This window comes from Camelus dromedarius, chromosome 9 (genome assembly GCF_036321535.1).
Source record: "Camelus dromedarius isolate mCamDro1 chromosome 9, mCamDro1.pat, whole genome shotgun sequence".
Lineage (NCBI taxonomy): Eukaryota > Metazoa > Chordata > Mammalia > Artiodactyla > Camelidae > Camelus > Camelus dromedarius.
Genome location: NC_087444.1, coordinates 33262620 through 33275595, shown reverse-complemented (window position 1 = coordinate 33275595; position 12976 = coordinate 33262620). Strand labels below are relative to the sequence as shown.

Sequence of the window (12976 nt, the reverse complement as noted above, 5' to 3'; positions counted from 1 at the left end):
GAATCATGTCCAACACTGGATGGTCATTTTAAGAATTAATCTTACTTCCATAAGATTACTTCCAACTTGCTCATTTTCTCCAGATCTCAGTTTAAAGGTCAAAGAAGAGTCTAATAAAATACCTATGTCTTCACTGTAAAGAAAATTTTAAAAAAGACAAAGAAGCAGTAGGAAATGCATTGATGCCTTTGTGACACTGCTCTTTGATACAAATATAAGTGAAATGCAGGCTTAATCCATAGCATGTCATTTTCTATTCATCTAGAATTAAGAAAATAACCTTTTGAATACTTAAGGATAAATAAGTAGAAATTTAATAGGTCTCAAATAAGTCTAGGCATTTCTCCAAGTCGTTGAAATATGATTCCTGTAAACCCATAGGTATCTATAGTGTGCAAATGTTTAAAATCCTCATCCAAGGCTAGTTTCTCGGCAGGTATGAGCAGTTCTTGGATCTTTATAACCAGACAAATTAGGTCAGGTGCTACCTTTGCCCTGTACTGATAGATCTGAGCGAGCTCTTATCATCTGGTTGGTGTATCATGTTACCTCAAACCAAAATTAAACCCAGGAGGTTCAACATGACCTCTGAGGAATAGAAATTATTAACAGTTTGCCTGTATCACTGCCAGATTGCTAGGCTTTATACTAGGAAAAGACATTCTTTACCCACAGGAAGCTTTAAAGTCAAAGAATAATTATGAACGCACCTAAGTATAGATGATGTACTTGGAGGGGAAGCCCTAAGGAAAGAGGTTTGGCTTCGTTTAAAAGAAGAGAACTTCTCTCATTCTTTGGAGTAATGAATAGGAAGTGGGGACACAGAAATACAGGGAAGCAAAGAAAGAGTACACAATGAGGAAACCAGTTAGTCGTCAACTGGCTCATGCATTCCTGCAGTGGAAAGGCAGATCCAAATCCACAGTTACACACAAGCACTAGAAGGACCAGGAATCCAGCTGTGTTATTTTATAGAGTCACCTTCAACAAAGCCCAGATAAACAGGATTGGGGCAAAATTTGATAAGGATTTTGATGAGTATTTGCTTCCCTAAAACAAGCCCTTCTGAAATAACCATACAGATATTCACTCCTTTGCTTTAGTTCTATCCATATTCAGTATTTATTCATGACCCTGTCTTTTTCCAAGTAGCTCCCCACCCCTCAGTTTACCTGTGTAGACAGAGGACTTGGGTTCTTGAGACCCTCCCCCATACATGTTGTGTGCATGCACGCACACACGCACACACGCACACACACACACACCACTCCCAAGTCCCTTCTTTCTGAACCTCATTCACAGATGAGCTATGAGAATAGCAACATTCTTATCTTGGAAAGAATGAAAACGCTTAGCTAAAAACACTTATTATAAATGTTGGCAATTATAGCTACACAGAGTAAATATAAAACTCAGCTTTGTCTGGCTCAGGAAAGAAGTCTCATCAACTTCCCTCTGGCCACATACACCAGATATTCAGCCCAAGAGTTCAGCTTGCCTTTGCCTGGGCTTTCTTTTGCCTGGTAACCACAGTGGTCCATTTTGTCCGTCTTCTCATTCAGGTTGAACTGGCACAGTCAGCTGTTGTCTTTCTAGCCCTGAACTGGGCTGAGCCTCCCTTACCTTATCTGTGCTGCCCCACCCAATCTCACTAGCGAAAATTTTCTCTCCTATCATTCCCAGCTCTTACAGAATTATCTCATTAAAACTCCATCTCTCCAGTTACTCAGACCAAAACCATGGAGTCATCCTCCCTTGGATGACCATTATCTCCCACCATCCCACATCTAGTGCTGAAGCAAATCCTATAGGGTCTACTTTCAAATATAGATCTAAAATCCATCCACTTCTCCCAGCTTCCACCTTGGTCCATGCCACCATCCCTTCTCGCCTGGCTTCCTGCACAGCCTCCTCGCCAGTCTCCCTGCTTCTGTCTTTGGCTTCCTGCAGTTCATTTTCAATAGAACAGCCAGTGTGTTCTTTGTATCATTTAAAGGAGATCCTGTCTCTCCTCTGCTCAGTACCCTCCAGTGGCCTTTCATCTCCCTGAAAGGGAAAGTTAGTTTTTAGGAAGGCCTATGTGGTCCTAAAGGACTATACCTCCCGTTCCTGTCTCACCTCACCTGGTGCTACTCTTCCCTTCACTCTCTGCTCCAACTGGAACAAAGTGGCCGCTCAAACACCCCCAGATGCCTCCCGCCTCCAGGCCTTAGCACTTGCTGGTCCCTCTCGCTGGAGTGTTCCTGCTGTAGATTCCCACCAGGCTGCTTCCCTGCCTCCTCCAAGTCTTGACTCAAATGTCACCTTCTCAATGGGGTCCTCCATGAAAACACTTAATTCAAAACTATAACTGCCTCCATCCTGGCGTTCCTCATCTGCCTCCCCTGCTTTACCTTACTCCAGAGCTCTTTTTCCTTTTAGTCTACTACACAGTTTACTTATTTGATTTGCTACCTCTTTCCCCCCATTCCCTCGGTCTCTCTCTCCTCCTACTCATTCCACCACCACCCCACCCCCCATAGATGCACACTTCATGAAGGCAGGGATTCTGTTTTATGCACTGTGTATCCCTATTACCTAGAAGAAGGCTTGGCACATAGTAGGTAAACCATAATATTTGTTGAACAAATTAATTAAATGAAAATATCATATCCACAGAACGGCTACTATGTTAATGTCCATAGCAGCATTATTCACAATAGCCAGAAACTGAAACAATCCAAACATCCATCAACTGGTGGACAGATAAACAAAATAGGGTGTATTCATACTGTTAGCAGTGAAAATGAACAGAATACTGATTCTCACCATAGCCTGGACGAACCTCGAAAAGCATTATGCTAAGTGAAAGAAGCCAGACACAAAAGATGACATATTGTACAATTCCATTTATATGAAATGTCTAGAAAGGGAAAATCTGTAGAGGCATAAAGCAGATTAGTGGTTGCCTGGAGCTGGGGTAGGAATGGGAGTGACAAATGGGCATGAGGGAATTTTCTGAGGTGATGGAAATGTTCTAAAACTGGATTGTAATAATGGTTGCACGACTCTATAAATTTGCTACAAATCACTAAGTTGTACACTTAGAACAGTTGAATTTTATGATAGATAAAGAATACCTCAATAAAACTGTTAAAAAAAAAGTCAATTTTTAAAAAGTTTGGAAGTACTCGCTTAATGAAGCCAAGGCCACAAGCTCAAATTCTTGGGAGCCAACAAGATTGCTTATTCTCTATTTTATCTCCTCCTTTCGTTCAATACCTGGCTGTGCATGAATCTAATCTAGGCCCTATAGGAGTAGACATGGCCTCTGCCCTTCGGGAGTTTATAATCGAATTAAAAGATAAGACACACAGAGATCATTTCAATGCAAGGCGGGAGGTGAAATGCCACATTAAAGACATGTAAAGTCTGGTATTGGTGCAAAGACAGCTTTGCAGGGAAAATAGGAAGGAGAGCAGGATTTGGACAGAGTTTTAAAGTATGAATAGGAGGATAATAAGCAGAGATGGGAGCTAAGGAATGCCTACAGGCCACCCTCTTCATCTGCCTCTCTCTTATACGTCACCAGGAATGATGGGCAAGAAAATATAGAAGCAACAGTGCAAAGACCTCAATTGTACTAGAATAAACAACTCAGGGATGTGTCCTATCAGCAAAATACCTGATACAATGTACGTCCTCAACCTATGTGTTTTGAATGAATAAATGAAAATGTAGGATGGGTCTAGCAGCATTTCAAACTGGCCAGGAGATCTCTCTCTCTCTTTCTCTCTCTCTCTCTCTCTCTTTCTCTATCTCTTTCCCTTTCTCTCTCTCTCTCTCTCTCTCTCTCTCTCTCTCTCTCTCACACACACACACACACACACACACACACACACACACACGCTCTCTCTCTCTCAGCATCTGCAAGGTCACATCTTCTGTCAGGAGGAGACAAAGTCAATACCCAAATGTGCCTGAACAATATCTCTGCCTCCTGTTTCCCAGCATTCCGGAAAGCTGTTTTGCCAAGAGTTTCTCCTTTTATCTGGGCATTTTTAATAATCAAGTTTAGTCCAAGAACTATAACCAGAAATCCATTTCCCTTCCAGGTCAATTGTATTATCTTAATATGTGAAGACAAAACATAAGCATATTATCACGTTTATCTTCATACTATTCTCTAGGTCCTTTATGTGTATGTTTTTTCTTCTGACCTAAATAATGAGTGGTAAATCTAAATAGTAGAAAGGAACTATGATTTTTTCCTTCTTTTAAATCCTTCCTACAGAGTGAAAATACAAAGTGACGTTTCCTTGTGAAATAGAGTAAAATGTTGAAGAAGTGCTCTGGAGATGAAAAGATAAAAGGATGGATAGATGGATGTGAATGGTTGAACAAATGAAAAAAACTGAAGACTGAATGCATGCTTAGTGACAATCTAAAGCTGTATATTCTATCTCAATTGCAGAATAAGAAGCAAGCATTAGCATTCGAGAAGTCACACATGGAATTTGAACCTAGTAAACAGTGTCATCTGAGACAACTCCAGCAACTCAAGAAAAAGTTGCTGGCCCTTCAGCAAGAACTGGAGTTCCGCACAGAAGAGTTACAGACCTCTTACTGTTCCCTCCTGCAGTATCAGTCCGTCCTGGAGAAGCAGACTTCCGACCTGGTTATTCTCCACCATCACTGCAAAATGAAAGAAGATGAGGTATAGACAGAGTAATTATGAAGATCTCCCATATGCCCAGTGTACCTACAGAAATCAGGCCAAGCCTAATAGAAAGCAAACATTAGACTTAACAGAGGAGAGCTTCACAACATCTTGAGCAGGTGTTACTAACTTTCCCTCTTTAATTCTTGATTTTTTTTGGAAGCTGGATGGAGGGAAGTAAACAGAATGTCATAATTGGGTGAGAGATCCAGTATTGATGCATGTCGGGTATGTGGTACATGTGTACATGTGTGTGGTGTGTGTGTAGGTTCATTACCTCCGTTTATTACCACTGCAATTTAAATGCAAACGACGCTGGGTCTCTGCGGGTTGTGAAAGAGATGTAAGTTCCTTTAAATCAACCAATTTTAGAAAAATCAGATTTTGATAATATATAAATTCCTGGCACTTGCACAGTTGATAAGATAATCAGATGTTGAGTCTGAGTCAATCACTGAGAGTACCAGATCAGTCATTTTCTTCAGACTGGAAATTTTAGATCAAACAGACTTACCGTAAGTACATTCTGGACATTCATTTCCATTCATGTCCCAGCGTAGTATTTTTTAAATCAGAGAGTATCATCCTTGTGGAATCCCAAGTAAATTCCAAAGACCAGTGCTACAGAACCACAATCAGCTGGACAATGGTAGCAGTAGCAGTCGTAAAACCATCGGTTCTAAGAAATGGGATGGGCAGCCTCCTCTGGCATTTTCTTCCTCTGCCTTTAAAGATAAAATTCCAAGGACTCTCTTGAATGATGTCATTACTTAAGAGCTAACTCCAGGGGCTTTATGAGGGGACTTAAAAACATGTAATTTTTTTAAGGAAATATTATGACCAATAGGAATTTGCTGAAAAGGATTGGGAGGGAAAGGAACAAAGGTTATCCCACAAAATATAATCCGGGACAAAGCCTGTGAACATAACTCATGGTTTAATAAAGCTAATGAAAGGATTGTATTAAAACTGGCAGGTTCATCATAATTTAGACAAGTCCAGCCTGGATAAAGTGACTCTGAATTAGCTGGGATTCTATTTGGCTCCATAAAACAGAAAACCCCAAAGTAATAGTGTCTCAAATAAGATAGTTTATTTCTATGACATATAAAAGAAGGTCAGAGAGAGGTGGTCTAGGACTTTTAAGGTAACTGCATCTGTTATCACGTACCTAGGGTCCTATCTTTCAGCTCCACCATCATCAGCTCCAAGCTTCCACTTTTTGGTCACCTAAGAGGCTACTGGAGCTCCAACCATCACATCTTTGTTCCAAATAATCAGGATCAGGGTGGGAAGTGGGGTGGGGAGAGAAAGGCACACTTCTCCTTTTTAAGGACAATTTCCAGAAACCCCACGCAACACTTTCACTTACATACCATTGGCCAGCATTAGTTACATGGCTACAGCTATTTCTTAGGAAGGCAAAGTAATGAAGTGTTTTAGTGAGGTGCACTACTGTCCCAAATAAAGTCAAGGTTCTATTACAAGGAGGAGGGAAAGAATTGTTGTGTGATTTGGCAAGTAGCCATCACTGACACAGAACCCAAACTGGGAAAGCACTGGAAAAATTACTTTAGGCATTCTGCCAAGTTCCTCCCAATACTTTGTTACACAGAAGCATCAAACTTCAATCTATGGTTGGGTTTTCCAACAGCAGACCCTAAGACAAGTTAATCAAAAGGTGATCCCAGGAAGCATGGTGAGAGAGTAGGAAGTGAATCAAACAAGGGCAGGAAACCCATAAGGAAAATCATTATTAAGATGATCACTGCTGTGGGAAACTGGGGTTCAATCCCTCTGGAAAACTCTGGGAGATAGTGTAGAACACACCTCAGAGTGATCCCAGCCAACCACCCCAATCGTTGGTTGAGGGCTGCACCTGCGGGTATGAACACCCTAGTACTTGTCACCTGCCTTGTCTTTCTCCTCTGCTTGAGTGGACTCCTGGGGCCAGAGCATCCCTCAGGCAAAGAACTGAAGATGCTTGTGGTTGGAATGTGTTTAGCACTCAGAGGAATGGTGAGTGCCAAGGGGACATGAGCAGGCCTCACTGACAGCTTCTGTTATAAACATTTGAATATAAAATATTCCTTTCCTATTTTCCTTACCAAATAAACACTTCAAACTAAAAGACCTTTTCCTGAGACAAATCTCTAATGGCAGGCAGCAAATATATTAGCTTAGACCAATGGAATGTGTTCTATCTGAATTCTGCTGAACTGTTTGAACCCACATGAAGCCTTCTTTGATGACCCTCCTGCTCTTAACTCCTTCAATATATATAATTCAAGCCATACAATTGAGCACACTCAACAGTTGCTTATTAATTTTAAATCGTATCTCCCCAAAATTATAAGGAGCCTATGTTGAATAGACATATATATCCCTAAGCACCAAAGATATGGCTCGTGAGCACTCAATAAATATCTGTCCTTTGGCTGACTAATTAATTGATTAGGAAGAAAAGGAATCTAAAGAAAGATGGTGCAAATCCCAGAGGAACTTCAGATCACTTCCCCCACTACCTCTAGGGAACTTTGCTGACATGGACCTGTGTGCATGAGGGGCTCCGCATTGTCTAAATTAGACCTCTGGAGAACACCTAGGAAAGAAAGAATACTGGCATTTCAGGCCCTTAAAAAATGGAGCTATACAAATTCATTCCTATTAATCAACTAACAAGGCTTTATCAAGTTCTTAACTACATTACAAGCAGAATGGGAACTAGAAATGGTCCCTGCCTGTAAGAAGCTTACCACCTAAACAGGACAGTCTTTCTTTTTTTTTTTTTCAAATTTCTAATCATTAACATTCTGATTTTATATATGATAGCTTTTAGATCTGTGCTGGGCCTACGCTTTGCATTTGGGTTTCTAGTGAAGATATGACTCCTCTGCATAGGGTCTTATAGCCATATCCTTTCCCCATTAGATGTTTCCATGGGTTCAATGTGGTTTCATTCCTACACCAACAGGTGATTCTCTATGAGGAAGAAATGGGAAATCATAATGAGGACACAGGGGAAAAGCTCCATCTGGCACAGGAGCAACTCGCCTTAGCTGGGGACAAGATCATCTCCCTAGAAAGGAGCTTAAACCTCTACAGGGATAAATACCAGACTTCCCTGAGCAACATCGAGTTACTGGAGTGCCAAGTGAAGATGTTGGAGGGGGAGCTCAGCGGGATCGTCGGTCAGGTAGGACTTAAACCACTCAGGCCAGGAGCTCCCAGGTGATTCTGTAACAGCCCCAGCCTCTCTGCCAAAAACCCAAACTTTCAACGAGTGTCATTCCGTCCCTTGAATTTTGTAGACCTCAGCTTTGAACTTCCAGCCTTCACATCTCCTATAAGATTGCTCCTGAGGAATTTTAAGTCTCCTTAATTAATATAAGGTGCTACCAGTTTACACTTTAACCAACAATAATTTTCCAACACTCCCATGATATGTTTTCAGTCTTTATGTCTTTATGTTGTGCTAAACTGATGGATGGAGCAGGGGTGGGGACAGGTTTTCTCATTACAATTTTCATTTCCTTTAGTTCTAATAGTTGTGAGATGGATTCCTCAGGAAGCTTACTCTGAGAAAGATTGGCATACAGGACATTTTTAGAGAGCTCCTGGCATCACACCTGTGAAAGGAAGTGGAGGGAAGCAGGATTGGGCGGAGGAAGAAGCTGAGCTATGATAGTCCCAGCAAAGGCCTCAGCCAACTCCATAAGGAGCTCTGGGGCTGGAAGGACCTTTAGAGCAAGTCTAAATTAGGGCCTTTATACCTCCATGTTGATCAGTGATTAGATGGGAGCTGTCCCTAAGGAGAGGCATGACCTTGGGCAAAAGTTTTCTTCAGCTCAGGCTGTCCCCAAAAACGGCTGACAGCTGAGGGCTATCTTAGAGCAGCACTCCTAGCAGCTGGGGGAGTAAGTCCTTCGGTGCTGAAGGGGGTCTGGGAGGCACATCACAGCGCCCACCTTGTGAATGAAGTACTGAGTTCACCATTGTATTGGTCCTGTGGATTTCTGTTTTATGAGTTAATTGTTTAAACCCTTAACCTATTTTTTGTTGGTTGTTAGTATTTTTTGTTTTGACTTATAGGCAGTTCATAATATACTACAGGTGATAATGCTTCATTGTATAAGTTACAAATATTTTCTCCTAGTTTGTAAATTTTCCATTTTACCTTATGAATGGTATTTTTCAACATACAGAAATTTTTAACTTTTCCAGAGTTAAATCTCTCAGTCCTCCTTTTTAAAGTCTAGGTTTTATTCTTGTTTAGGAAGGCCTTCACTACCCCCAAGATTGCAAAGGTTTATCTTATATTTTCTTTTAGCACTTTTATGATTTTGTATTTTTATGTTTTTATCTTTAGTCCACCTGGAAAATACACACACACACACACACATACATTCATGTTTCCTACATAATGAGAAAAGGCTATAATTTTATATTCATCAAAATGGATCTCCAGGTGTCCCATTTCCACTTTCAGAACACCCCATCCTGTCCCCATTGAGTCGAAGCACCAACTCAGTATATGTACTGATTCCCTTTTTGGATCTTCTGTTCTTTTGATCTACTTGCCAGCTCCTGCACCAAGATCAGTTTTTCATACTGACTTTAACTGGGAGTATGTTTTGATAGCTCTTTTTAGAGCAGGTCCTCCTACACTGTTCCTTACTTTCAAATATTTCTTGGCCATTTTTGTACATCTTTTCTTGGTGAACTTTAGATTCATGTTGACTTACTTTCAAATTATTTATTTATTTGGAGGGAATTAGCATACCTTATGAAACATGACAGGCTTCTACTTTTATTCAAGTTTTCTTATGTGTCCTTTCAGTAAGATTATACCCTTTTCTTTATAGAGCTCACATATCTCCTGCTAAGTTTATTCCTAGACATATTACAGTTGTTACTGGTTTTATGAATAAGATCTTTTGTACCTTTAATTTTATTAATTGTTAGTGATGTAGAGAAAAACTCTTTTCCTGCCACTTTATTGAGCTCTGTTATCAGATCTTTAGTCAACTGTCTTGGATTTTTTAAAATTATTTTCCTTTTTGGCATTTATACAGTCTATTTTCCATCTTACCACATTGACCAGGACCTTTTGAACAGTGTAAAATCAAGGCATCCTTGTCTTGTTCCTCATTTTTAAAAAATGTTTCTAATATTTCACTATTAAGTATAATGTCTGTTCTTGGCTTCTTGTTAATATCCTTTTTTAAGTTGAATATGTGACTATCTGTATGTAGCTTGTCAAGAATTTTTATCAGGAATAAATATTGAATTTTATCAGATGATTTTGTTAGCATCTATCAAGGTAACCATAGGGGGTTTTTTCTTTAATGAAGTGCATTACATTAATAGATTTTCATTAATAGTCAATTCTTACGTTCCTGGAATAAATCCTACTTAATACATATTATTATAATATATATCATTATATTATAATAAACTGCTTTACTTAATTTGCTATACTAAGTTATAATAAACGGCTATTCTAAATTTATTAACATTTAATTTTTTACATCTATTTTCAGAAATGAGATTAGTTTGATGGCTTGAATTTTTGTGTTCTCATCTCATATTGGTGTCTGGATTATGCTACCCTACTATAAATGAATTTGAGAGCTTTTCATCTTTTCTATAATCTCTCAAGCTGTTTATATAACATACAAAATGTTTATTTCTTTAAGATCACAAATAAAGCCAACTTTTGCTCACTACTCAGTAGTATACTCCACCTCTTCTGCATTCTTGGACTTTACCTTTTGCTGTAATAATTCCTTGTTAATTCTTCCGTAAACAATAGTGAATCGTAACATTTCTCAAAATTTCTGTCTGAACAAGGTTTATTTTGCCATCATTCTTGAATGCTAGTTTGACTGCGTATACAAACTCACTAAAGAACCTTCCTTTAAGTCTTCGAAAATATTGCTGCGTTGTCTATTACCGTGCAGTATTAAAGAGGAATCGTTAAGATTTCAATCTGTTTCTCATTTTTTTTGTAAGTCACTTGTTCTGTCTCTTTGAACTCTGGAGGTTTTTAGGCTCAAGATTTGGTGGGGGTGGGGGTGGGGGTGGGAATTAGGTTTATTGATTTTATTTTTTAGAGGAGCTATGGGGGATTGAACCCAGGACTTCATACCTGCTAAGCATGCACTCTGCTACTTGAGCTATACCCGGCACGCCTAGGCTCAGGGTTTTTTTTAATTCATTTTTCATTAAGCCTCTCAACACTTAACTGACCCTTTGAATCTGAAGATCTACATTTTTCTTCAATTCTGGGAATCTTCCTTCCATCACTTTTAAATTAACTCCTATTTTCCTTCTTGTAGTATTAAGAAGATATTGGAACCTGTAGATACCGTCTTCCTGTTTCTTAGCATTTTTATTGTTTTCCATTCCTTTATCCACATATACACTGAATTATTTATACACTCACGGGCAGCTTTCATGCTCAGTGAACATGAGCTATTTCTAACTTTGCCTGAAAAAGCCCAGTTAGGGAGACAGTTTAATGGAGAAAGGATCTACCATCCAAACTAGGACATTTTCCTCTTTTTTTGCCTGTCTGCATCAGTTCACTCACTATTAGTGCAGACCAGTGAACAGGTAGTAACCTTCATGCATGATTTCAGATGATCTAGAGAAAGACATTAAAAAAAAAAAAAACACAGTTCTAGGAAAACAGGCATATTCATGTTGATAAGAGTGTCAATTGGTACATTCTCTTTGAAGGACAATTGTGCAATATCTATCAAAGTTTTAAATCAATCCTAGCATTCCTACTTCTACAAATTTAATCTACACATATACTAGAATAGGTACTTAAAATTTGATGTGCAAAAATAATCATTTCAGCTTTGTTTTAGAAAAAACTTGGAAACAACATATATTCCCATCAGTAGGAGACTGGATAAACACATTTAAAAGTAATTTAAAAGAGCCAGATAGAAACACACGGATGAATTTCTAAGACATCTTGTTGAGTGAGAAAAAAAATTATGTTTTAAAAAAACAAAATAATATATTGTACAATATTCATTTTTCTAGAAGGATATGCACAAACTGTCATCTCTGGAGAATGCAGTGAGTATGAGATTAGAGGTAGTGGTCAAAGAGAAATTTAGACTTGCCTGTAATGTTACATGTTTTAGAAAGATAATATATATATATATATATGTATTACTTGTGTAATTTGAAATTAATTTTTAAAAAAGAATGATATATCTACAAGTAACAATTGGAAAATATCCTAAACAAATTGCCAAGTGAAAACACGATGTTTAGAATAGTATGCAGAAGACTTTCATTTGTGTAGGGAAAAAAGTGGGGAGTTATATACAGATACATATATGCATGTATAAATATGCATAAATTATCCCCAGAAGGATATACAAAAAATTGATAACACAGACTGTCATGGAAAAGGGGACTTGAATCGTGGAGGGTCAAGATTGAGTTTTCAGTATATTCTTTTGTGAACTGTTTAAACTTTTCACCATGTGTGTGCACTTGTTAAATTTTTTCTTTTGTTAAGGAAGCTCTGATTCACATAAATGAGCATTAACCTTTACAATATAGGTCTAGAGATTTTCCATGTTCACAGCATTCTGAAATTAACTCAAAAATTGTGAACAAAACCAACCTATTATTTTTAAATATCCCAGGAGCCCGAGAACAAGGGTGATCATTCAAAAGTGCGTATATACACTTCTCCTTGCATGATTCAAGAGCATCAGGAGACCCTGAAACGACTATCTGAAGTCTGGCAAAAGGTCTCTGAACAGGATGATCTAATACAGGAACTTCGAAATAAGCTAGCCTGCAGTAATGCTTTGGTAAGTGTCTCCGAGAATATTTTTCCAAGAGACGCAAAATAAAGCTCTGAGGAAAAAGAGGAGGAGAAAAAAGTCGCCTACAGTAATCTCTTTATCAATATTCCTCAAGTGTCTCATGCACACCTGCTCCTGCCTTCTGTTCATGTTCTAACTTCTTATTTTCAATTTTTGGGGTTTTTTTTTTAATTATTTTCAGCAAACAAGAACAAAAGTTTTATGTTTTTCTAATTTTCAAAAACAAACAAACAAACACACATTCACCCAGTCCATAAGAAACTTCCTTAGTTCTTGAACTTCATCCTGTCTTCTGAGAGATTCAGTACATCCTCCCATCACAGACTCCAAAGAAGTTTCTTATGCCTCATAAACTGGACCACACAAAGGTTGAGAAGAGAGTCCAAAATGTAGCCACTGATGGACTCAAGACAAA

The 12976-nt window shown here is 38.7% G+C and overlaps 1 protein-coding gene across 1 annotated transcript in view; it reads left to right on the top strand.

Annotated features, from left to right (window-relative positions):
* PMFBP1 (polyamine modulated factor 1 binding protein 1) overlaps nucleotides 1–12976 on the top strand; it is a 172282-nt gene that overhangs the window by 139576 nt on the left and 19730 nt on the right. Inside the window, exons 11-13 of the mRNA XM_031458165.2 lie at nucleotides 4454–4696; nucleotides 7674–7895; nucleotides 12376–12546. Of these exons, the coding sequence (XP_031314025.2) occupies nucleotides 4454–4696; nucleotides 7674–7895; nucleotides 12376–12546 (636 nt within the window). The remainder of the gene's footprint in view (nucleotides 1–4453; nucleotides 4697–7673; nucleotides 7896–12375; nucleotides 12547–12976) is intronic.